At 52.1% G+C, this 26,457-nt stretch overlaps 1 protein-coding gene across 2 annotated transcripts in view; it reads left to right on the top strand.

Moving 5' to 3' along the window:
• Positions 1-26,457, top strand: part of Smoc2 (SPARC related modular calcium binding 2) — a 164,484-nt gene that overhangs the window by 66,389 nt on the left and 71,638 nt on the right. The window contains exons 3-7 of one of the 2 annotated variants that reach the window (XM_047558715.1): positions 6,587-6,693; positions 7,653-7,752; positions 19,158-19,205; positions 21,851-21,934; positions 23,357-23,431. In XM_047558715.1, coding sequence (XP_047414671.1) covers positions 6,587-6,693; positions 7,653-7,752; positions 19,158-19,205; positions 21,851-21,934; positions 23,357-23,431 — 414 coding nt within the window. The remainder of the gene's footprint in view (positions 1-6,586; positions 6,694-7,652; positions 7,753-19,157; positions 19,206-21,850; positions 21,935-23,356; positions 23,432-26,457) is intronic. The other variant, XM_047558717.1, reaches the window with a different exon arrangement.

Here is a 26,457-nt window from a genome sequence, read left to right as displayed (position 1 = left end):
CTGATCCTGCTGTGCATGGAACGTTTCTGAGCTCGGGAAAGCAGTGACGATCTGATCCTGCTGTGCATGGAACGTTTCTGAGCTGGGGAAAGCAGTGACGATCTGATCCTGCTGTGCATGGAACGTTTCTGAGCTGGGGAAAGCAGTGACGATCTGATCCTGCTGTGCATGGAACGTTTCTGAGCTGGGGAAAGCAGTGACGATCTGATCCTGCTGTGCATGGAACGTTTCTGAGCTCGGGAAAGCAGTGACGATCTGATCCTGCTGTGCATGGAACGTTTCTGAGCTCGGGAAAGCAGTGACGATCGGATCCTGCTGTGCATGGAACGTTTCTGAGCTCGGGAAAGCAGTGACGATCGGATCCTGCTGTAACACGGATGAACTTTGGCAGTGTTACGGTATGTGCAGGACAGAGGAAAGGTCCACATGGTGTGTGATTCTAATTGTCTTAAGACATCCAGGACAGGCAAGGCCATGGGACAGAGAGTGACCAGAGCTCTGGACTCGGGTGGGAGGGGCTGCTTCAGGAGCACACTTTCCTTTCCAGGCGTGTACCTGTCCTGGTGCTCGAGAGCCTGCTCGAAAAGTGACATTCTGAGGACGTGCCAAGTACCACTGACACGTGCCCCTGAAGTGACCAAAGTGGCAAGTTTCATGTTACATGTAGTTGGACCTTGATAAAAAATGGTTTTGTGTGTGTTTTGAGGATTTAACAAATAGAAAGTGTCCAGAGTGAAATCTCTTTTTTAAATTTTTAATTCTCTTTGTTTTGATTAGTCGTACAGGACAGTACATTTTGATAGATCATACGTGAATGAAGTATGCTCTCATTTTTCTGGTTGTACATGTTGCAGGATCACATTGGTCATGCAGTCACACACGCACATGAGGTCATCATGTCTGTTTCACTCTACTGTCCTTTCTACCCCATCCCGTCCCCTCCCTTCACTCCCCTCTACCTACTATACAGTAACTCTATTCTTCCCTAGCCCCCCTCATACTGTGAATTAGCTTCCACATATCAGAGAGAACATTCCGCCTTTGGTTCTTTGAGTTTGGCTTATTTCACTTAGCATAATATTCTCCAACTCTATCCATTTACCCTCAAATGCCAGAATTTCATTCTTCTTTGAAGCTAAGTATTATTCCATCATGTTTGTATCTATATCTATATCTATATCTATATCACATTTTCTTTATCCATTCATCTGTTGAAGGGCATCTAAGTTGGTTTCATAGTTTAGCTATTGCGAATTGAGCAGCTATAAACATTGATATGGCTGTGTCACTGTAGTATGTTGATTTTAAGTCCTTTGTGTATAAACCGAGGAGTGGGATAGCTGGGTCAAATGTGGTGCCATTTCAAGTTTTCTGAGGAACCTCCATACTGCTTTCCATAATGGTTGCACCATTTTGCAACCCCACCAGCAATGTATGAGCTTACCTTTTCCCCACATCCTCACCAACATTTATTGTTGTTTGTATTCTTGATAATTGCCGTTCTGACTATAGTGAGATGAAATCTTAGAGTAGGTTTGATTTGCATTTCTTTAATTGCTAGAGATGTTGAACATTTTTTCATAAGTTTGTTGATTGATTGTATATCTCCTGTGAAGTGTCTGCTCAGTTCCTTAACACCAAAAAACAAATAACCCAATCAATCAAGGGGCTAAGTTTTTTGAGTTCTTTATATATCCTGGAGATTAGTGCTCTATCTGAGGTGCATGTGGTAAAGATTATCTCCCAAACTGTAGGCTCTCTTTTCACATTATTGATTGTTTCCTTTGCTGAGAAGAAACTTTTTAATTTAAATCCATCCCGTTTATTGATTCTTGATTTACTTCTTATACTTTAGAAGTCTTGTTAAGGAAGTCAGGTCCTAAGCTGACACGATGAAGATTTGGGCCTACTTTTTTTATATTAGTTGCAGGGTCTCTGTTCTAGTGCCTACGTCTTTGATCTACTTTGAGTTGATTTTCATGCAAAGTGAGAGATAGTGGTTTAATTTCATATTATTACATGTGGTTTTCCATTTGTCCCAGAACCATTTGTTGAACAGGCTATCTTTTCTTCAGTGAATGTTTTTGGCACCTTTGTCCAGTATGAGATACTGTATTTATGTGGGTTTGTCTGTGTACCATGGGTCTATGTGTCTGTTTTGGTGCCAATACCATGCTGTTTTTATTACTATAGCTCTGTAGTATATATAGTTTGAGATCTGGTATTGTGATGTCTCCTGCTTTACTTTTCTTATTAAGGATGGCCTTGGCTATTCTGGGTCTCTTATTTTTCCAAATGAATTTCATGATTGCTTTTTCTAGTTCTATGAAGAACATCATTGAGATTTTAATAGGAATTTCATTAAATTTGTTTAACACTTTTGGTAGTGTGGCCATTTTGACAATATTAGTTCTGTCTATCCAGGAGCATGGGAGGTCTTTCCATCTTCTAAGGTCTTCTTCAATTTCTTTTTTTAGTGTTTTGCAGTTTTCATTGTAGAGGTCTTTCACCTCTTTTGTTAGATTGATTCCCAAGTATTTTATTTTTATTTTTTTGAGGTTATTGTGAATGGGGTGATTTTCCTAATTTCTCTTTCAGTCGATTCATTACTGATGTATAGGAATGTGTTTGATATATGGGTATTGATTTTATATCCTGATACTTTGCTGAATTCATTTATTAGTTCTAGAAGTTTTTTGGTGGATTTTTTTGGATATTCCAAATATAGAATGATATCATTTGCAAATAGTGATAATTTGAGTTCTTCTTTACCTATTTGTATACCTTTAATTTCTGCCTGCTGTCTAATTGCTCTGGCTAGAGTTTCAAGGACAATGTTGAATAAAAGTGGTGATAAAGAGCATCCCTGTCTCGTTCCAGGTTTTAGAGGGAATGCTTTCAATTTTTTCATTTAGAATTATGTTGGCCTTGGGTTTAGCATATATGACTTTTGTGATGTTGAGGTATATTCCTGCTATCCCTAGTTTTTCTAATGTTTTGAACATGACAGAATGCTGTATTTTGTCAAATGCTTTTTCTGCTTCTATTGAGATGATATGATTCATGTTTTTTGATATGAATTATGTTTGATTTCGATATGTTGAACCAATCTTGTATCCCTGAGGTGAACCCTACTTGATCGTGGTATACTATCTTTTTAATATGTTTTTGTATGTGAGTTGCCAGAATTTTATTGAGAATTTTTGCATCTATGTTCATCAGGGATGTTGGTCTGAAGTTTTCTTTCCTTGGTGTGCCTTTGGTTTTGATATCAGGGTGATACTAACCTCATAGAATGAGTTTGAATGGATTCCTTCCTTTTTTATTTTATGGAATAATTTGACCTTCTTCTTTGAAGGTCTTGTAGAACTTGACTGAGAATCTATCTGATACTGGGCTTTTCTTCATTAGTAGAATTTTAATGGCTTTTTCAATTTCTTTTCTTGAAATTGTTCTGTTTAAATCTTGTATGACTTCCTGATTCAGTCTCTAGAAATTTGTCAATATGTTTAATATTTTCTATTTTATTGGAGTATAAATTTTCAAAATAGTTCCTAATTACCTTCTGTATTTCAGTTGTGTTCATTGTGATATTCCCTTTTTCATCACATATTTTTTAACTTTGTGTTTTCTCCCTTTTTCTCTTTGTTAGTGTGACTAGGAGTTTATCAATTTTATTGATTTTTTTTCAAAAAATCAACTTTTGTTTTGTCAATTTTTTCAATTGTTTCTTTTGTTTCAATTTCATTGATCTCAGCTCTGATTTTAATTATTTTCTGTCTTCTAGTACTTTTGGTGTTGATTTGTTCTTCTTTTTCTAGGACTTTAAGCTGTAATGTTAGGTCATTTATTCTTTTAATGTATGAGCTCAATGCCATTAGCTTTCCTCATAGTACTGCCTTCATAGTGTCCCAGAAATTGTGGTATGTTGTATTGATATTCTTATTTACTGTTGAGTATTTTTTCATTTCATCCTTGATTTCTTCTACTATCCATTCATCATTCAATAGTATATTATTTAGCCTCCATATGCTAGATACAGTAGCTTCTATTTCTTATTTTACTGTTGATTTCTGATTTCTGTACATTATGATCTGATAGAATGCAGGGTATTATCTTCATTTTTTTTGTATTTACTAAGAGTTGCTTAGTGGCATAAGATATGGCCTACTTTAGAGAAGGGTCCATGTGCTGCTAAGAAAAAAGTGTATTCATTTGTTGATGGATGAAATATTCTATACATGTCTGTTAAGTCTGTATTATTGATCATATTATTTAGTTCTATAGTTCTTTTATTAGTGTTTGTTTGGAAAATCCACCCAGTAGTGAGAGAGGTGTGTGAAAGTCACCCAGTATTATTGTGTGTGTGTCGATTCTTGACATTGAGAAGGGTTTGACTGAGGTACACAGCTGCTCCATCGTTTGGGGCATAGATATCTACAATCATTATGTGTCACTGCTGTAAATCTCAGTAAGGTCACATTACTATAGTCTAATCTTCAACTCAATCACAGGAGTATGAAAAGTAAGACCTAACGACAGGAATGCACAGCCCCAGGCCAGCTCGCTGGACCTTCTCTAGAGCCACTGGAGAACTAGCCGCCGGGGTGGGAGTGACTCACGGGTGTGCTCTGATGACTTTGCTCTGAGGTGCGCAGGACGCAAACACGGTTCCAAGTGGCATTCGGAGCACGGAGGAGCCCTGCCTGGAGAGCGAGGCGCCTCGTGGTGGGGTCTGTATGGCTCCGCTCCCACTGCCCGGAGTGAAGACCTGGGCCGAGCTCCAGGTGAGGTGTGAGCCGGCGGGAGCCTGTGTCTGACACTTCCACTTCACCAGGCGACTGCAGACTTACTGGGAGGGGCTGTGCACGCAGACCCTGTGACCCATGCCGCTGTTGTCTGCGATGGCTGACTGGTCTGCAGTATTCTAGATGCAAGCTTGGGATTCGATGTCTTCATGAACCCCAGGGCTGCAAGTTTGAGAACTCTCTAGCCAGTAGCGAGTGTGAACCCAGAGGCCTCAAGTTGCCAGGAAAGCCGTGTTGTTTTGGCGTGCTCCAGGAGAGCTCAGGTACTGGGAAAGTGGATCCCCTCTGTCCCCTGCTGGAGGCCACGAGCCGGAACCCAGGCTGCGTTTCCTCTTGGATGGTCAGCCGCAGCCTCACGAGACAGGGAGGCAGCTCTGTGCTGCTGGCAGTGTTCCTAGCCAACAGAACCTCCTGTTGCAGCGAGGTGACCACCAGGCCAGCGTGCGGGCAGATGGGAGGTAGCGCTGGCCGAGCCGTGCTCCTCTGGTGGACAGGCCTGTAGCCCTGGGTGCAGCCTGGGGGTGCAGAGGGTCCGAGGTGAGGGTGCAGAGACCTGGAGAAGCTCAGAGCTGCTGCAGGCCTGCAGGACCCCAGCTGGCATCCAGGTTGGTGCTGTGACTGCGCCAGTTTGCAATCACTCAGTGCTCAAGGGAGGAGCATGTGAGGGCGAGAGTGGGGCTGCGTGAAGAGGCATCTTTCAGAGACCTGGCTGCGTCGTCGGGGCCCGGGAACAGCTGTGAGCACTGGGAAGCCATTCCTTTCAGGGTTAACTCCAGGAGCTGTGTCGGGCCGAGGTCCCAGGAAGCCAGGTGTGGGCGTGCTTGTGGAGGTGGCCCTGGGTGGGGGCCTGGTGTGAGCAGCATGCCATTCTCCCCACAGTTCCCTGCCGGCGGCCGCGAGGGCTCCTCGCGCCTCCCCCGGGTGGAGATCAGCCAGGCTGCTCTGCGGCCCAGCCTCCCATCTGCCCTGCTGGCATCTGAACTCCACGCCCTGAGCTCTGCACTGTGGGTGGTGTGCTCTCCGGGGTCCTCGGGATGGAGCCCCGTCCTGATGGCACAGCCGAGGGGAGAAGCCCCGTCGAGAGTGCGTGCGCCCTGCACTACTGACCTGCCCCTCCATTGCGGTCCTCCTCAGTCCTCTGCAGAGACAGGTCCCATCTGCCTGGGGCCTGACGATGGTGTGTCCGTCCAGGCCTGGGGAGTCCGACCTCGCAGCGCTGGCAGCACTGTGCCTTCTGTCCCCGATGCACTGCACATTGTGGTGTTTCGGGCAGTGTGACCCCTTTTCCTGCTTGCTTGTCTGGGTTCCTGTGTGCAGCTGCAAGAGTCAGGAACTTCCTGTGCACCTTGGGACCCTGGGGACACAGGAAGAATGAACTGGGGCTCTCTGCAAGGCACTTTCAGCTGGGGCAGGCCCGGCCCTCCGCTGGGTGCAAGTCCCCTGCCCTTGAGGCGTCCAGCCTCCACTGGCGCCGGCACTCCTGAGGGCCAGCTGGGTCTTCTCGGGCCTGAGGAGAGCCTGACTGTGCCCGTGGGGTCACCTTCAGGAAGCAAGGTCCACCTGCTTCCCACAGACACGCTCGGGAAGCCGTGCTCAGCTTCAGTGTCCTTCTCGCTCAGTGTGGACAGCTACCCTCTTCTCACTGCCAGGCCTTTGAGGGGACGGCAGGACTGCGTGGTGGGAGCGTCCCTCTGCTGGGGAGCCCCTGCCAGCGCTGTCCTGGTCTGCGTCTCAGTGTCCCTGCTGTCGCATGACGCGCTGCCTCTTCCTTCCTGCAGATGTGTCCAGGTGTGTGGCCGAAAGGAAGTACACCCAGGAGCAGGCCCGGAAGGAGCTTCAGCAGGTCTTCATTCCGGAGTGCAATGACGACGGCACCTACAGCCAGGTCACCACCCTGCCGGGGGCGTCCCCGGGCGGAGGGTGGAGGGCACCAGGCAGGGCGGGCAGCTCTCGGGGGAGCGTGAGGTGCCCTGTGAGCCGCCCGTTCACACTTCAGATGTCCCTTCCCTGGAGCCTGTGTGCACAGAGGCAGGTGAACACGTCCTGCTGCCATCAGGCAGTGTCCAGCTCTGCTCCCCGTCCACCCCATCGCTGCCCCCAGAACCTGGCGTGGGCAGGGTCGACCAGCCTCTTAGACCGTGGAACCGGCTGGGCCACTCCAGCTTGCCCTTAGGCTGCGGGGCGCATGCCCAGGGAACAGTGTCAGAGCCAGCAGTGAGCTCCAGCACAGCCCGGGCAGCTCACGGCTGGAAGCGGCCCAGCCAGGCTGCTGTCCACCTGTGCTCGCCTCCTTAGCCGAAGGCCTGGTGGCGAGTGGCAGTATGCTGCTCCTTTACAGGCAGAAGACCCCGCAGCACAGAGCCAGCCCCATCTGGTGGAACCAGAGGGCAGGGCCACCTTCAGGTGACTGCGGGCTCCCTGCCTCTTACCCAGTGGCTCGCCTCTGAGACGTGGAGCGGGCGTGGGCAGTGCAGGTGCTCCTCTGGCTGTGGTCTGAGCAGGGGTGGAGACCCAGGAGGCCCCCGGGGGAGCGTCCTGCCCCAGCTCTCTGGCGGGCTGGCAGGGATCTGAGCGCCTGCTGACTGCCCGTCCTCAGCTTCCCCATTGCAGGGTGAGGGTGTGGGCTGCTTCTGGAGAGTGAGGGCAGTTAGGTCTGCCACCACAAGGTGCCCAGCACGCTGGCCCCTCTCGCGTCCACACGCCCTGCCCTCCACCAGGGGCTCACCTCAAGAGCGCTGGCTTCCTCAGGCCTCTGAGGTGACGGCCCTAAGGTGGAGCTGGGCCCTCAGCCACAGGCTCTGCTCCCGTGTCCCCGGAGAGCTCACCGCCGTCCTTTCTCCTCAGGTCCAGTGCCACAGCTACACGGGGTACTGTTGGTGTGTCACACCCAACGGACGGCCCATCAGCGGCACCGCCGTGGCCCACAAGACGCCCAGGTGCCCAGGTAGGTCTGATAGGGCTGCGAGCTCTGTGGCGACCGGCTTGCAGTCTCTCCTGGCTGTCTTCTTTACACTTGCTTGGGATTCAAGAGTGAGTCCATTCTGGGGGCACTGACTGACAGTGGGAAGGCGAGCGGGCTACCCGAGGCGTCTTTGGGAGAGAGAAGCTGGGATGCCTGCACAGGCTCAGGGCAGAGGCTGCCCACCGAGGAAGGCTGCTCACCGAGGAAGGCTGCCCGGGCCTGCACCACGGCAGGCACCGCAAAGTGGGCCCCCAGCCTTCAAACACCACAGAGACCATGGTCACCAGTGGAAATGGCCAACGTGGGCACCCAGGCTTCAAACACCACAGAGACCGTGGTCGCCAGTGGAAATGACCAACGTGGGCACCCAGGCTTCAAACACCACAGAGACCGTGGTCGCCAGTGGAAATGACCAACGTGGGCACCCAGGCTTCAAACACCACAGAGACCGTGGTCACAAGTGGAAATGACCCAACGTGGGCACCCAGGCTTCAAACACCACAGAGACTGTGGTCGCCAGTGGAAATGACCAACGTGGGCACCCAGGCTTCAAACACCACAGAGACCGTGGTCACAAGTGGAAATGACCCAACGTGGGCACCCAGTCTTCAAACACCACAGAGACTGTGGTCACCAGTGGAAATGACCCAACGTGGGCACCCAGGCTTCAAACACCACAGAGACCGTGGTCGCCAGTGGAAATGACCCAACGTGGGCACCCAGGCTTCAAACACCACAGAGACCGTGGTTGCCAGTGGAAATGACCCAACGTGGGCACCCAGCCTTCAAACACCACAGAGACTGTGGTCGCCAGTGGAAATGACCCAACGTGGGCACCCAGCCTTCAAACACCACAGAGACCGTGGTCACGAGTGGAAATGACCCAACATGGGCACCCAGCCTTCAAACACCACAGAGACCGTGGTCGCCAGTGGAAATGACCCAGGGCTTTCTTTGGCCAAAAAGGCAAAAATCTCTGGTTTTCTGTGCATAGGTTTTCAAAGAGAAAGTGGATCATTCTTCATGGGTCAACTCCAGAGGGTTTATTTGTGTTATTTTATTACTCATAACAGGGCTTGAGGTCCTAAAAGTAAGAACACTGGCAAGATATCAAGCTATAAAATGTTCTTTTCCCCTTCATTTTACCAAAGAGGCTATAAATGATTCAGATCATTTTTACTTGAAAATGGTCTGCAACCCAAGTTTAATTTGGCAGGGAAATCCATCAGTTTCAATGAAAAAAATCTCACGATGCAGCCTTCAAAATTCTTACATTCTACATATGAGCATAGGCAAAACCTGTCATTATATGATCAAATAAAGCACAAAACATTTTCCCCAATTTTTCTTGTAAAGTACTGAAACATTTGCGTTTAGAATTTATGTGTGGACTTCTTTTCTACTTAAGGGCAGGCATCTTCTAGCTGGGACTCTGTTCTTGCTCATTCTCTTGGGGAGCGTCCCACCTGCAGGAGCGTGGCTGGGGCTCCTGATGGCACCTGGCTCCTGGGAACATGCCAGGTGCACGTTCAGCAGTGTGAACCTCAGAGCCTGCGTGGCAGGTCCTCAGCAGCCACGTGGCCTGTCACGTGGAATTGAAATATATGGGTATTTCCCAAGCTGTTTGGTTACCGAAGGCCTCAAAAGTGCCGGAGAACGTGTTGGTGAGCTCACGTTGACATCTAACAGCTCTTTCACCAACTCCTGGAGGAACCCAAAGGAGGGACAGAGCAGGCCATGCTAAGGTGGCCTCTGTGAGCCCTTATACCAAGGCCACTGTCACCCATGTGGTGGCCTGGGTGGAGCCTGACGTCACTGAGGGGAAGGCCCAGGAGTAGCTGTGCTGTGATCGCAGTATTGCAGTCTGAGCATCTAAGAGCTGCGTGGAAGGACCTCGCTAGGTTCTGAGGGTGTGTGCGAAGTTGGTGGAACTCTGCGGTGCGACGCGGCTGGCACGCGGCATGCTCTCTCTCACCGCTGTCCCAGCCAGCTGTCAGCAGCATCTGGCGGCAGCAGCCCTCCATCTTTCACTGATCCCACTGGTTTTCTTGTTCTGGGAAATGGATTGGGAAAGAGAGTATTCTGTCCTTCTGCTTCAAAGTGCGGTATTTATTGTGTAGAAATGCTAACGAGCAAGAAGCAAGGAGGGATTGAAAGTGTGGCCGACTGGGACAGGTTCCCTGGAAGACAGGGCTCCCGCCAGGTAGTCACAGCCTTTCACAGTCGGGGAGTGGCTCTGTGGCTGCTGCCACCCCCTCCTGTGGGACGCCCAGAGCGCTGTGGAGAGATCCCTCCATCCCCACAGAGAGCTCCAAGCTTCCATTCTGCAAACCTGGGTGGAGGGCGGGCACGGACCAGGCCTTTGGGAACTCATGGAGTTTGGGGGTGTCTGTCTCTTTCTCTAAGATTTGAAGACTAACACCGATGGGGACAGGAACAAAGCCTAAAAGCAAAAGGACGTTTCTTCTCCAAGGAAGGATTCCTGTTCCTAACCTATTCTCTACTATCTGGAAATCGCTTCAGGTTTTTGATCTCGTCTGTTCTATAACTCTGCACCCTGGCCAAGAGCTTATTCCTGGCTGGAGAGCAAAGTGCTTTATGATATGAAAAGCTGAATCAACATGCAGGAATGTTTAATATCATGGCATCCCAGGACTCTTCCTATAGAACTTCATCTGAGGCATGTCTTTGAGGTGGTCTGTGGGCTCTCGGTATGGGAGAGCCCAGCTGGTGCCCACCATGCATGCCACCCCCATCCCCTCACCCAGGGCCAGGGCAGGTGCTGGCTAGGGTCTGCCCAGCCACATGGAAAGTGAGAGTCGTCCCTTCTCGCAGCTGAGGAAAGAAACCAATTATTCATCCCTAACAAGTTTTGTGACATCAAACTTTGTCATTTGATTTAATTATTGAAGCATTTGCACTGCCCATGAGGTCTGGCATCTTACCCACTGCCCACCTCTGCTCCTGCAGAGCCTGATTGCTTGTCCCAAGATGTTTGCTTCCGAGTCTGGGAGAGCCAGCTGTGACTGACAGAGGATCCCGGATTAGACTGACTAATTTCAGTAGTTGCTGATGTTGACTTAGCTATGATCCCTGCTTTGCCTCAAGTACTAGCTGATGTCCTACAGACAGAAGGCCACATCTGCAGCAGCGCTCGGGTGATCTCTGAGCAGTTCTGCTAATGAGCAACTGGTCGGGATCCTGCTTTTCACTAATGTGTCTCTGGCACTCAGTGGAGGACCCCACCTAGCCCAGGACACGGAAGAAACATCCAGAACAATTAAATCCCCAAATGCCGAAGTCAGTAGGAAGCTGTAGTTGGTTTCTGACCTCTCTCAAATATGTCTTTATAAAAATTACTAAAATGAAAAATTGTAACCACTTTGCTAAAAACTTGCTTTTTAAAAAAATCATCCCCTCAGCCAGGTGCAGTGGCACCTACCTGTAATCCCAGCCACTCAAGAGGCTGAGGCAGGAGGATTGGGGTGCAACTGAGTGAGACCCTGTCTCAAAGTAAAGCATAAAATAAAAATATTAATGATTTTAAAAAGGACTGGGGAAGTGCCTCAGTGGTTAATTACCCCTGGGTTCAATCCCTGGTACCAAAATCAACCAAGAAAACAAAATGAAACAACAGTTATCCCCCAAAATGGCCTTTTCTCTAGGTCTAACAGTTTTCTTCCTTAAAAAAGATAGTTATTAAAAATTTAATATATATTAACAAAGAAAAGTAAGAACACAACTTGAAGAAGTAGAAAATGCACTGAAAATCCAACCCTTCCCAGGTGGAAGTGGAAGAATTAGAAATTGTGAAGTTGGCGATCAGACTTCAGGAGCAAACGTCCATCTGGATTTCACCTGTGTTTTGGGACCCCGTGAAGGGATGTTTCTAGAGGACAGTGCAATCCCATGCACTTCTCTGACACTCTGGTACACTCGCTTTGTCCATGGCGAGGTAAATGGCAATCAGATGAAGCCAGCAAAGGGCTTGTAAAATTTGCAGCAGAAGTTCTGGTTGCGGACATATTTTGAAGGTGTTTAATTGATACTGATTTTTTTAAGAAATTTAGCAAATATTAAGGTCTGTGGTCATAGGACCCTACTCACCAGCAGAGACCCGGCCTCCTGCACATCCTGGGCCCTGTGGCCGAGCAGCCCCTGGGCTCATCTGATCCTGCTCCCAGCCAGCCTCTGTCCCCTGGTCTTTACATCTGTGCTTACAGTTATCCCACTATCTGACAGAAAGAATTTTGGTATTATTATTTTTCCCTCCGAGAAACATGCTTATTAATTTTATCCCTGATTTTCCTTTCAGGAAGAAGTACTTTTCCATGTCTCATAATTGCATTTTTAATTATCTGCTTTCTTACTCTACCTCATTGTACCTGTGATATAGCGTCTGATTTGTGACTTGAACGTCACATGGATTTAACAGGGGACTCCGTGAATTGTCCCTTACAATACCAGTCCACAGATGACTTCAACCTCACACTTTCTAGTATTCAGCAACACTTTCTAAAAGAGAGAGAGGGTTTTCTAGAAGTGAATGGACCCTGTTTACTTGGCTCATCTGAAGAATGAGGTCTATGATTTAGTCAGCTCTGCCTGGCTGTGGCCAGAAGGCCTGAGGAGAACAATTAGAAGAGACAAAGGCCATTTTGGCTCGTGGTTGCAGAGGTTCAGTCCACGACCTGCAGACGCCACAGCTCTGGGCCTGAGGTGCGGCAGAACATCAGGGTGGGAAGGTGTGAAGGAGGAAAGCAGCTCAGGACAGGGCAGCCAGGAAGCAGCGCTGTGCTCACCAGGGACAGAACGTCAACCCCAAAGGCACGTCCCAGGGGCCTGTGCTCTAGCCACACCCTGCCTGCCCTTGGTCACCACCCAGTTAATCCACACAGGTGACCGACGTCTGGAGTGGGCGTAAGGCGCTCTTGCCGATCGTTTCACCTCTGAGCGCTCTTGCCTTGCCTCACACATGAGCTTCCGGGGACGTCTCTCATCTAAACCAACAGCCTGTGTCCCTCTAGAGGTTTCGTACACATGAAAACAAGTTATATGTTTTTTTCTTTTTTGAACAAATGCTGCTTTTTTTACGAGCATCTTTTTTTCCTGTGTGCAGCTACGAAAGTCGGGCGCAGGGAGGGTTTGCCAGGACCCGACGTGCATGGCCTCTCATGAGCGGACTGCTGCCCCCACGCGCCTTCTGCCTTGAAGAGTGTGACACTAGAGGAAAGCTAGAGTGCGCGAGGCGGGCAGGCGGGTATCTGGGCACGGTTCAGCTCGCCTAAGGGGCAGTCGTGGCTACACAAGCACTCCTCTCACAACTTAGAGGAGGAAGTCCTCAGATTGGGTACCATGGGGCTCCCCAGAGGGTCGTAGTATACAGCAGTCCCACTGCCTGGTGCTCCTCTAGCCAGGAGTCCTGACCACTCCAAACCAGAATTGCCAGTGAAGAAGAGAGACCCCTGGAGCAAAGGCCAGCCCTGCATGTCCACTGTGGTCCCAAGGCTCACTGGGAGAGTGACTGGACTGGGTTTGGCTTCTGCATCTGCAGAAATGGCAAAAGCGGCCTGAGCCTGAGCCGTGTCCTCGATGAGAGAGAGCCGGCAGCTTGTGCTGGAGACTCCCACAACAGAGGACAGACGTCAGGGGAGCTGGGTCTCTCGTTACTGCATGTGACAGGCAGCCGCTGGCCCTGGCTCTAGCAGGAGTTCAGTGTGCCTCGGCACCCCAGCTGGACATTCCTTACAGTGGCCTGCCTGGCTGTGACTCAGGTTGTGCCTCTGGACAGGTCTCCACGTGGTGCCATCTGCAGACCCAGCACCTCCTGCAGAGGGCATGCAGTGAGGCCAGAGCCCCCCACAGCTGCCCAGGCCAGTGTGTCACAGGTGAGCTGTGGGAGGCCTGGGGTTGGCAGAGCCCTGCTGCCCCTGTGAAGGACCCAGTACTGCCTCTCCCTCCTTCAGCTGACCACCTGCTGGGAGCCAGGTGGCCATAGCAGCTCCATGCCTGACCAATTTGCTCTGCTCCCCTTTGCTGTCTGATGGTACCTGGGTCAGCCGGAAGTCACAGTGGACTGCAGGACCCTGCTGCCTGCTGACCCTGAGCATCTCCACATAGACCCTGGTGAAGCTGACCTGCTGTGTGGCCTGGTCCTCCTTGGAGCAGGCAATATGGATGCTTCTAGTCCCTATGCCTTGAAGATCGCCAACATTCAGAAAACATAGAATGAACCATGCTCTGCTAAGCCCTCCCTAGGGTTCAGAGTGAGAGAGTGGACGCTGAGCCCAGGAAGACAGCACCTTCCTCTGCAGGGCACTGACTGCTGGCCAGGGCAGGCTCAGGTACAATCTCCCCAGGCTTGAGAACAGGTCAGCAGCTCCTTCTGGGTCAGAATCTGCAGAGTCTACCCTGACTCTGGGGCTTCTGCCCCATGGGGGGAGCTGTCGAGGACGGGGTGGAAAAGAGGGGCCACAGGGCAAGGAGGGGTGGCAGGCACGGTGTGTGTGGGCCTCTGGCCTCCTCACTGGCCGGGGTCTGACTCCTGCAGAGTCCCTGACAAGCCCGGAGGCTCGGTGGGTTTCTGTCGTGCAGCATAGTGGTGCTGGGCCTTGGGAACTTGCCCAGTGCTGCCCGTGGTCGGGTGAACCTTCTACCCTTTGCTGCAGCCGCCCAGGAGGCAGAGTGTCTGCCTAGGTGCTCACTGTCCTGTCCAGAGCTGCTGTCCTGGCGCTGTCCTGCTGCCCTGCCTTGGGTCTTCAGGAGCTCTGGTCCCTGGGGGCCAGCTGGTCACGGCTCTGGCACATGCAGGAGGATCTCCAGATCTCTGTCAGAGTAGATGCAAGGTGGCTCCACGTGAGCGTCACAGAAGACTCCAGGGCACACGACCCCGTGGAGGAGCATAGCCAGCGCAGGGTCCGCCGCCTGCTCCGGAGCATGTGCTTCCGTGCGGAGTCCCTGTGTCTGCCTCCCTTGGGCAGCTCACGTGGCATCAGCCCCCAACGCCAGAGACCCACCTGTGTCCCAGGCTGAGACATGCGTCCTTGTGTCCCAGGTGGCACAGTGACACTGCAGGTCAACTCGGGGAACCTCCCATTATCTCAGGACCCACTCTGCTGGGAGCGTCTGTCCATTGTGAAGTCTGCAGTTCCCAGTAGGGATGGACCTGGACATCTGTGTGAATTGGTGCCTTCCCGTCTCGTCCCTCGACTCCATTTCAGCACTAGAAGCTGCGCAGGCTTCCTCTCCTCCCTCCCCTGGTCTGGATCCTTCCATCAGGGCACGCGGGGCCTGAGATCATGGCGGTGACGTGCACCCCCCGCTTCCATCTGCCGGGATCTGACTTCCTGCAGCACATCCTCCAGGAAGCACGGGGAGCGTGGGTCCCTCCCAGGCCAATCCCTCCCTCTACCCATCCGGCAGCACCAGTGTCTGCCGGGGATGAGGGGTCAGTGCTGCATCCAGAGCAGCAGAGCCCAGGAGCCACCTCCTGCCAGACAGGGCTGGTCAGGGGAGCAGGAGGCCTGCCTTCACGGGGCTGTGGGACAAGCCAGGCTGGGTCCAGTTTCCAAAAAGCTTTGAGGGGAACATTGCTGAGTCCTCCGGGCACCTTGGGACGTGGACCAGGCGAGCAGCATGCTGCCGTGTTTATGAGAAGATCAAAGCCCAGACGGCTCCCACTGAGCTCACCGTCTCCCGTGACTGACCTAGGCCCCTTCTCCCGTCCTTGGACTGAGTGGCTCTGGTGACCCCACCCAGCGCTGTGCTGGGCAGCTCTGTCCCCTGCATTTCTTGTTCTTCTGGCTCTTCTCTCCACCCCTGGCTGAAGTCCAGCTACGCATTGAGGGCTAGGGGACAGGCCTGAGGGCCGGTCTCTTCCTCAGGCCTCCCACATGGGCTCTGCTGAAGGCTATGGTCCTGCTGGGCAGCTGTGTCTGTGTTGTCAGCAGACGGCGCAGAGGCAGGGCCTGCGTCCTCTGTGTCCTGGACAGCCATGGGCCCCGCAGACCTCGGTGGTCTCCTTCCTGCTGTCCCCTCTGGCCGTCCTCTCTGGGCCTGCTCACCACCTGTCTTCCTCAGGGGGCCTCTGACTTCAGACCAAGTTCTCGCCTGAGAGCAGAGAACCTACCGGGGCCGGCTCTGCCGCTCACTAGCCAGGTTGCTTCTGGGCCTCGGTCCCCTCCTCAGTGGAGTGGACATAACAGTGGCACCCACATCAGAGGGTCGTCTCGGCACTGAGAGGCCCAAGGCAGGCACGCTGCTTTGGACAGAGACCTACACGCCCTAAGATCTACCTCGGCATGAGCTGGGCCGCTGGACTCTCCCTGGACATTATTGTTGGACACCATCTCCCCAAACCTGACTGAGCCGGCCAGTGCTGAAGCACCTGCACACAGAGGGCCGGGTGGAGCGGCCCCTGGGGCCCTGCGATGGCTGCCGTGCTTTCCACGCTCGGCCAAGCGGAGACGGCAGGCTCCTCCACCCTTGACGAGTCGGACACACGGGGACAGCTGGATGCATGTGCGACCTACGCAGACCCTGGCTTTTCCTCCAACTGTGATTTGCAGCGAGGACACTGGGGTGAAGGCGTCTGTGCAGGCCGCCCAGCCAGGCCTGGCGAGGTGTGCCCTGCTGGGCGGGCTCCCTCTCTGCCCACAAGGCCATCTCTTAGGTCTTGACACACACTCTGGTCACCTTCCTGCTGTCCTGGTTAGAGAAAGAGAAGGGGAAGCGGCTGGCACCGTGAGGAGAGCTGGGAGCAGACACGCCCTGCGGCTGGGAAGAGGTGACCCTCGCCCCCCTCTGCTCGCTCGCCCATGGAGCAAAGCCTAGTGTGTCCTGGTGCTGGAGGAGCGTGAGCACAGCAGGGCCGCTCACCGGCCGGCCCAGCGCTGGGGGAGCCGAGGAGGCCTCCCCGCCTGGTCGGCCCCTGGACCCCTACTCTCCGGTACCATCTCCCTCTCCTGGCTTTACTCTTAACATGCGTCAAGTACTGAGGGAAGGAGCCAGTCTTCGGCCACCGACTCAGCCGCACGTGGCCCCTCACTGGGGCCGATGGCAACCCTGGTTACTGCTGAGAGCCGCTGGGCTTGCACCAAGTGCTCAGAGCTACGGGACCGAAGACGCGCTACTCCTGCTCAGGGCCCGGAGGCCGTCCTCACACTGCTTTGTGGTTTCTTTCCCTGGACACGTGTGCCCAGATTGCAGGACAGCCGCCTCTTCCTATGTCATGAAGTGGGACGAAGTGCAGAAGTGGCAGAGCTCCGGCCGCGGCCCTGGCTGGGCTGAGGAGCGTGGCTGGGCGGGGTCTTGCCTCTGTGGATGGAGTCAGTTCTGGAGGGTAACCTCGGGCCAGTGTTTCAGAGCTGCCAAGGGTGGTGCTTTGCCCGTCGACAGGGTGGTGAGGCCCCCTGCAACCAGGAACAGTGCCTGCTGTGCCCCGGGAGCTCAGCCGATCCTGCCTCCAGGAGGGGCAGCCAGGGTGAGGCTCCCTCTTTGGGTTGTGGACTCAGGCGAGTTACCACAGTTGTGCTGTGTGCAGAGTGACATCCAAGTCCCTGTGGCCAGGACACTGCAGGGCAGGTCCCGAGGTGCTGGGGACCCGAGGAGATGCACTGCCAGGACCGCGTCCCAGTCCTGGGCTGTGCAGTGTGTGCACCAGGGGCGCGAGGTCCGGGCACTCGGTTCGGCTGTGCAGTGTGTGCACCAGGGGCGCGAGGTACGGGCACTTGGTTCGGCTGTGAAGTTCTTTCTTGCACACGAACGAGGAAATACAATTGTTTTGCATGGATTTGTTGAAAAGCTGACTGAACGTGAGACATGCCAGGCCAGCCGCAGTGCTGTGGGCCGGGAGGAGGTGCCGAGGGGAGGTGGAGGAGGCGTTGCTGCCTGTCCCACCTCTAGTCAGACTTCCAGCCTGTCCTTTGTATCCTCCTGTCCTTAAAACACCGAAAACATTCTTAATTTGGTTGAAAAGCACTCCCGTGGGCATGGGTACTTCTTATTGAGCATGTTTATATTTCACTCAAGATCAAAACCCGCGCTCTATGTTGAGATACATTACTAAGATGTCACCATTTCCAGTCGAAGGGAGGACATTGTCACGGGACAGTGATGAGAGTGAGCTGGTGAGGAAGAAGCAAGCTCTTGAAACCTGGCTCTGTGGAGAGCTGGCTCCTGGAGGGGCCAGCAACACTGGTCTGTCGGCCAGGAAGTCCAAGGGGCGGCCTCACCCCGAGGAAGCCCGGTGCGCCCAGCCAGAGGCACAGCCACAGTTAACTGGGCAGACAGGCTGCGGGGAAGGAAGAGGCCACAGGCAGCGCCTAAAAATGGTGACCACCAGCTGGCGTCCTGCTCCTTGCCCCCCGCGAGCAGCTCTGAGTCTCAAGTGAGTCTCAGGTGAGGAGCTCACGAGGGCATCACCTTCCCAGGCTGCGCTCGCTGGTACAGGTCTCCAGGGAGGAGGCTCCGGGCTGGCGTCTCCTCTGGACCCTGGGGGCAGAGCCCCACAGTGACCCAGCAGCGGGGGCTGACCAGCACCCCACCATCCCCATTCCCATCCTCAGCCAGGATGGGCACCTCGTGCGTTCCCTGGCACCCGTTAACCACGTCGGGCAACGTCATGGTGCGTCTTCAACGTAAATGCTGGTCTACATTTCAGTGTCACATTGGAAATTGCAAAAAGAACAATAACATTCAAGTTCTGAGCTGACTTTGCTGAGGAGAATTACCTAGCACAGGAGCATGGTAGTTCTAAGTTAATCTGCATGGAATAATTTTTAAAAAAAATCACATTGAGTAGGTTTAATAATGATGAGTGACAGAAAAGTACCTCGGGCAGTTTTGATCCATTGTAAAAGTCACCTCGTCACCTTGTGTTTGTGACAAGATCTGTCAGTACCACCTAAGAGTCAAACCTCTTTGTGACAAAGTACCACATCTTCTATTCCTCTCTATAAAGGTACTTCTTCAATTTTCTTCTCTATAAATCTGATTCAGGTTGACACCAGGGGTTTTAGTTCTCCTTAGTTAATTGTTTAATTAACTACTTGTCTTCAGTTAATTGTTTTTAAAAACCATTTCCTTTCCTGCCTGCCTTGCCTAGTGCCCAAGGTGTGGTACCTGCTCAGAAGGTCTCTTCTAGGGAGAGAGGCTGTCCGTAGGACTGGCGGCCTTGCATGCCTTCCCACCCGGGAGCAGCAGCTGCATGGCCTTCAGGCCATCTCTTTGGAGGCTATGGCTCCTCAGCATGCCAGAGAGCTTGCACACCTTACCTAGAAAGTTCCAGGGCACTGTGGACTAGTCAATGATAAAATACCTGCAAATCTAAATGATTGATCACCATTTGGTGACCAAAAATAATTTTATTACTTATTTTTCTCTTTTAGGTTCTGTAAATGAAAAGTTACCCCCACGGGAAGGCACAGGGAAAACAGGTAACTATCTTAACATCAAAGTACATGATATTTTGTATCTAATCCAGTTGATGCCTTGAAATAATTTCTTGAGTCAAGACTTAAACATGTATTAGTAACGGTAATGGAGTGGAAATGGTGGTCAGTTCTTTATTTGTTTAACAGACACGTGGCCAGCCTTGTGGTTGCAGTCACCCTGTGGCTGTGGCACAGGTCCCTGGCCAGCCCTGGGGTCCACCTCGGGGGTCCTGCCCTGACTGCTTCAGGACTGCTGTTGGGGGCCTGTGGGAGGCATTCTGGGGAGGGGGCAGGTTCAGGCTTGGGCTGCGGCTGGAGTCCTCAGTCACAGCCTTTGCTGTGGGCCCTGGAGAGTACGGAGAATTGTGAGAACAAGAAATCCCTTCTCCATCCACAGCACTCGCCACTCCTCGGCAGGGCTGGATGGGCACCTCCCTTAAGAGCCACCCCTTGGCCTGGGCTCGGCTTCCCGTGGGCTGCAGGGGCCTCTGTGGCTACCAGGGAAGTCACCCTCCTTCCCAGAACACGCGTTCTGCTTTCATCTTATATCAAACTTTCCAGCATGCTCTTCTCAGGATTAAATCAAACCAGACTTTAGGGCAAAGATCTTAGACTTCTCTTTTCTAATCTGGGTAATCGCTCAGTGAACCCATAGCAAAGAAGAGCGATATAAAGACAAATAGACCCTTGTTTGTTCAACCCCATTCCTGAACCATACATCGAAACTCTGATGGGCACTGTCCCACCCTGGAGGGCCACTTGTCAGGTGTTTGCATTTGTAAGACACAGGCGGGCATGTGGTCACCTCCAGGCTGTCCAGGGACCACTCAGGGAAGATCAGGAGGGTGGTTCTTGCATGGGAACCAGCCCCAGTCCTGAGGAGACAGCCTCACTGTGCGGGAAAAGGGCCCATTTCCTAGCTGGCACAGTGACAGGCAGTAGTGGGTCCTGGCTTCACGCTACGTGTGGGGGAGAAGGACGAAGGACGCCGAGCACTAGAACAAGCGTCTGGACCTGCACCTGTGAGACAAAGGTGTTGTGCTCGGCTGCCAGGGAAGGGTGGGCCGGTGCTCTGCTCATAGAAGGTTCTAGACACAAACAGCAGCAGGCACAGAGGGGCCCACTCTCAAGCACGGGTTCCATCCTGTGCATTAGGATGCACAGAGGCACATGGAACCTGCGGTGGGGAAGCACAGAGGAATTGGCACGTGGGCACAAAAATGAACTTACGGAGAGAACAGCCCCTGCACCGAAGCCCCCCACCTGCCGACATGCATTTAACAGAAGGAGATGGAGAACACAGCCCCCCGAGACTGGCGCCTCACTCCTCGGGGCTGTGTGTGGCCACCACAGGGCTTGTGCTGGGACAGAGCTGCTCAAGGGGCAGGGCAGGAGGGGCTGAGGGTGCCTGGGTCCAGTGGGAGCCAGGGCTCCACCCCCTGCCACGCCCACCCCGCCTGCCTCCCCTGGGCAGCCAGCTGCCCTTAGGTGGCAGGAAGCTTATGAGTCGGGGGCGGCTGGAGGCCCAGGGTGGCGATCTGCTTAGACCACCACAGCAGTGCCTCTGACGGCTGCCACCAGCCCGAGACTCGAGCCACCTGTGCTGAGGACTTGAGCAGGATTCTGGTTAGACCCCGCGTGCCGGAGAAGATGGCATGTAGTAGGAAATGCCCTGGGCCACCACCACCACCACTGTGGGGCGCAGACTTTGCAGCGAAGTGAGGCCACGTTTTGTCTTTATTTGGAGCATAAACAAGAGAGCTCAATGTTAAAGATGTTTAAAAATTTCTGTTTGGTTTTCCTCCTAAAATACCTTATGATAAGCTTCACTGTTATTCCTCAGCAGGGAAGGTAGGAGGCCAGGGTCTGCCTTGCCTAGCAGGGGGCATGGGTGAGCTGGTGGAGATGGGCCAGGGATTCTGGGGCCCAGGGCCTCCCCACTGCCCAGAGGGACTGCCTCAGAGCAGGACGAGCAGAGGCTGCAGCGCCCAGGCTTTATCTGGGCTCTTACGCCTCCCCCTCCCTGGGAGCTGGAGCACCCATCAGTGCCCGAGTGAAAACGGCCCTCTGAGCAAGTGCCCTCTGTGCGGCAGCGGTGGCCTCTCCAGCTCTGCTCCGTGCTCCCGAGCCCTCTCCTCCCCGACCTGGCCTTCTGGGTGGTGCCCGGCACCATCCTGCATGTCCCTCTGCTGAGGGAGAGGTGGAGGTGCATAGAACCGATGGCCGGGGTCCAGTCCAGCCCCCTAAGTGCTGCCTGTCCACTCAGCACAGCAGGCACACAGTGCTGCTTCTAGCCGCCCGCCCTGGCCCCAGACCTCTCTCCTCCCGGACTCCTGAGGACTGAGTTGACCACTCTGCTGACTCGAGCCCTTTCCCAGACCTAGACTCCCCTGCTCGTGCCGTCCCGCCCTTCCACATCCGTCCTGGGCCCAGCATCGCCCGCTGGCTTAGAACCACATCCAGCCTCTCCGGCCTGGGACCTGGTTGTTACACTTGAGCTGAGTTTCTAAGTCGCAGCCCCCCAGGCTGCGAGTGGGGTCTGGTCAGGGCTGGCGTGGGCTGCAGGGGCGGTGGTGGGGTCGGGGGCTGCATGCGAGTCCTGAGCTGTCCTGCATGCACACTCACTTAGCTTACTCTCATAATTGTAGTCTCCTTGCAAATCTTTTCCGTTCTGAATTCAGATGATGCCGCAGCTCCAGCGCTGGAGGCACAGCCTCAAGGAGATGAAGAAGGTGAGCGCAGGCGCAGGCGGTGGTCTGGGCTTGTGGAGGGGAGGCCAGGGGGCGGGGAGAGTCAGGATCCTGGTTGGCATACCATTCAGAGGATTGGGATGAGCCAGAAACAGAAAGAGAAGCTTGTACAACCTCACTTACATGCAATCCAGAAAGAGCCCCAGAGCAAAGGCCCAGCATGGAGAGAGAGAGGGAAGGTGGAGGGGTGGGTAGGTCAGAGGATGCTGACGGCACCTGCGTGGGGTGAGTAGGCTTAGCCATCTGATGTGCAGCATGGGGTCACAGTCGCTAGTCAGCCTGAGCATTTCCTAGGCGTGGACTGGGGTACTTTGACCACATGTAACTTAAGTGAAGAAGGGCGTGTCACCTGCTTGATTGCTGCAATCATTTCGATGTGTGTCTTAAAATATCATGTTGTGCACCCTAAATACAGACAACCAAATAAGTCAAGAATGGATGGTATTTGGCCACCTGCACCTGTGTGAGGACACCTGCTGTTTTCCGGGTGATTTTAATGTTGACTGGTATTTTCACATAGCAGAACACTGAGATATTCAATTTTCAATACAAATCTATAAGTTGAAATTTTACAATTCGGAGAATATAAAATGTCTATTTCAAAAGGACGCAGAAGCACATGCCATTTTTTTGCTCATGTTTCACATCTTTGTTATGACAAGGATAGATTTCCTATCTTCACCTTTAATAAATTGTTTTGGACTGGTCAGATTCTCAGGTCCATTGGGATCAGGGTTTGAAGGAAAAGTATAAGGAACTCGGTATAAATAAATCAGATATTGGAATACAGTTGCACCTTGCTTTGCAAATAATCTGACGTGCACAGAGCACTGGGGGTCACGCTCTCTGCACCCGGGACCCTGTTCCACAGGGTGGAGCTCAGAGGTGCCTTGTGATAAGGCGCAGGTGGGTCCTGGCTCAGGTGGTCTTCAGAGCCTGTGTTCTCAACACGGGGCCCTGACCTCCACCATGAACATTCAAAAGCATTTGTTAAACAGTGTCACTAAAATGTTGCATTCCTGAAAAGATTTTCACAAAAATTATATTGTGTGTTGAGTCCTTCAACTTAGGGAAGACCTGCATGTTAGGTGGATAACCATCTTTACCTCACAGTGCAGTTTCATGCATTGAGTTGTTTTCTAGTACCCAGTTCTCAGGAAACTGGACTTAAACTATTTTTAATTACACTTTTGCATAAAGAAGAAATGTGCTAAAATAATATTATAAATAATATTTCCTTTTGTTCAGTGCATCTGATTGTTTTAACAGTTGTCTTTAGAAGGTGTGCTGTGCACTGACTTGATACACCATTTCTTTTGTTTGCTTTGCTACCTGCTGGAATCTTTAATTGAGGAGCTCTGTGTTTTCATGATGAGAATAATTATCTTTTGCTTCCTTCACTAGATATTGCCTCCCGTTATCCTACCCTTTGGACTGAGCAAGTCAAAAGCCGACAGAACAAGACCAATAAGAACTCAGGTAAAGTGGGCCGAGGTCCCTTGCAAATGGGCGCCTCGCTCAGGAGCTTCACCAGTGAGGGCTCAGCGTGTTGTGTGTCCTGTCCTCGGTCATAGTGTCCTGAAAGTGGTGCTATGTTCTGGCCACCAGATGTGGGTGTCTTTTATCACATCTTACAAACTCTTCAAAAGATTTATGTATGAAAGTGGAAACGTTTGCTAATAAGCTTTCGGCCTCGTCGATGTCAAGACACTGATGGCAGAGGCTTGGCTGTTGGGATCAAGTGCTCGGGGTGTGCGGAGGCAGTGGGTGCCTCCTCCGGGATTGCTGCTTTGGCTGGTTTCAGGAAACCTACTTCTTCCTGCGGTTGCTGTTGACTTTCTGCTGGTTCTCTTGTCTTTTCAAGTGGAGGGTGCACAGTTCATTTTGGAAGGGAGCAGTCTCGGGTTTCAAGTAGCTTGGTGCAGAGGAGGCTGAGCTGGTGACCCGTTGGATTTCTTGTGCTGCCTCCTGGGGAGACCGCGTGGTGATCGCCCCAGAGGCAGCCATGGCATTTTTAATAAGCACTTACTGGAAAGTCAGAATGGCTTTCCGAGGACCCTGAGGGCCACTGGACTCTGCTCTCACCCACGTACAGGACTTGCAGGCACAGCCCCAGGAGGACTTGGGAGTGTCCTGCTCTGGTGTGGTGCGGGCCCCCTGCGAGCCCCACAGACCTGTGTGGGGCGTGTGTCGACCTGCAGCTGCTGAGGAACCCCCAGGAGGTACCTGGAGGGGCTGGGTGGCAGGGTCCGGGCGCTTCCCTTCACCTGGCTTCTGCCCAGGGCGTCGCCCAACATACTGCCGCCCTTACCCTGCTCACCTTCCTGCTGGGCGAAGAAATGCGGGATCCAAAAGTTTCACCACCAGATACCTAGGTACAAATGCAGTAAGTTAAAACAGATTTATAAAGTGTGGACTTTTTCTTGGGAATGGTATTAGACATAAGTTCTCTCTGTTGTGTAAAAATATTAGTTTGCATGCTTCTCTCATAAACGTTAGAAAGTGAGTTTTGTTTACTTTTGTCACCACAAAGCTGCTGGATTGCTTCTGAGCCCTACAAATAGGCCCAGGAGAAGATGCTTAGCACATGCAGGCAGGAGCTTGGCCGTGAGCTCCCGAGCTTCTCAGGGAGGCACGTGGCAGTCCTGAGCTTCGGGGGTCCCACGCAGTCTTTGTGAACGCCGTCCCTGGGCGTACTCCTAACACAGAACTGTGGGCAGGTCCTTTCCAGGTGGGCAGGACCGGCCTCCCTGAGGCCCAAGAACAAGTGCGCTGTTGTCTGACCTTCGTGCGTGCCGGGTTCCGGGCTACTGCGTGGCCGCGGTTACCACCAGCCCGTGAAGCTGCACAGGCTCCCATATGCAGTGGGGTTTCAGGAAGTTCCCGTCCCGCTCAGCTCCCTGCCCCACAACCTGATTCCACTCTCCCGTGTGAGTCGGGTACAGAAAGGTGGCGTGGGCTGTTGTGTGGACGTGGGGCTTGCAGGGATGTGACCAGATCCGTGTTTATTGGCAGCTGTTCAGATGCAGGCTGGCTGGTATTCTGGGACATTAGAAACAGTATTTAATTTGTTTAGTTTTAACCGTAAAATGATGTGAAATGATGTATCACAATCAGGATTTTTGTAATGGCCTCTGTTGTCATTGAAGCTTCAAATGTCACAAGACCTATATTCACATTTATTTTCTGTTATTAAAAGCTACTTTTACTTATCATCATTTTTGGTAGACATAGGCACATTTATTTGACCAAATAAATAATTTGTGACTTATTACTCTGTGTTTTTAAAAATATACTTAGTTTGTCCTTATTCTTTCAAATTCTTTTGTAGAAAAGGTCAAACTAGAAATGGTCTTGCTTAGTCATCCTCTGATATTCCTGTAGGAGGGCAAAATGTAGGATTTTCCCTGTGTGTTTGAAATAAAATATGATATATCTTTTGGTAGCAGTGCCAGCACCTGGCTCCAGGCCTCTTGATGGGCAGTGAGCGTGTGCCGTGAGCCTGGGCCTAGAGCAGAGTGGCAGTAGCTTTTCCAAGGGGCTGTTCTTGCAAAACTAACCAAGTCCTCTCAGCCTAGGAAGCTTTGCACATAGTAGTTACTCAATAAATACGTATTTACTAAACTAATAAAGAGTTTTACCGTCACACATTCCAGGGACATTCTGGTGGCACCATTGCTTTTTTTTCTAAACCAGACTTGAGGAAACAGAAATATAACCAAGTAGATAAAAATTGAGGAAGTAAGGAGAGAATCTAAGTACCACTGTACTTTGCTTCTGGATTTATGTTGATTGAAATTCAATGCAATATAATTATACACAAAACATTCTCTGTTCATTTGGTTAGAAAAGCATCACATTCATTTTATGATCAATATATGTTAAAGAAACGATCAGATCTGAAAAGTTCTATCTTGGGAGTGCATTCTCCATTTTTCCCATCTCTGTAAGTCTAGGTGTTGATATGTCTACTGTCTTGACCCATCTTTCCATATCCAGCCTAAATCTCTTCATAACGGTACGCAAATTATGACAAATGTCTATCAGGTAGATTTTGCAAGATTCTTTTAATTATATGGCTTTGTCAGTATACTCGCTTATTCGGCAAGTATAAGCCCGCTCGTTGCTCTTTCCTGTGTCAGTGACTGCTTCCCACAGCCCCAGCCTGACTTCCCGTACACCCGACCCAGGATCTAGAAGAGGAGCCGCAGCGTCTCATTCCTCGGTCAGAGAATGCACTGAGTGCAGCGGGAGTCACAGGCCGGGTGCTGGGGTCTGCGGCCCTCCACGCGCCGAGTCTTCCTCTAGAGAAAGCTTGAGCCATGCCTTCAGGCTTTGCAGGGTCCTGCTGCAGCGCCAGGAGAGGGCCAGGCCCTGGTCTCTGCATCCAAGTGGGCAGCCCTTCTGGGTGCCCTGACCGGGGGTGGGGTCCCAGGCAGGAGGGCAAGTGGCTGGCACAAGGCTGGGGTCCGGCGCCTTGGAGAGGAAGCCCTGCAGTGGGAAGC

Source organism: Sciurus carolinensis, chromosome 7 (assembly GCF_902686445.1).
Source record: "Sciurus carolinensis chromosome 7, mSciCar1.2, whole genome shotgun sequence".
NCBI classification, from domain to species: Eukaryota; Metazoa; Chordata; class Mammalia; order Rodentia; family Sciuridae; genus Sciurus; species Sciurus carolinensis.
The sequence above is the reverse complement of the archived record's forward strand: the minus strand, read 5'-3'. Positions and strand labels throughout refer to the sequence as shown.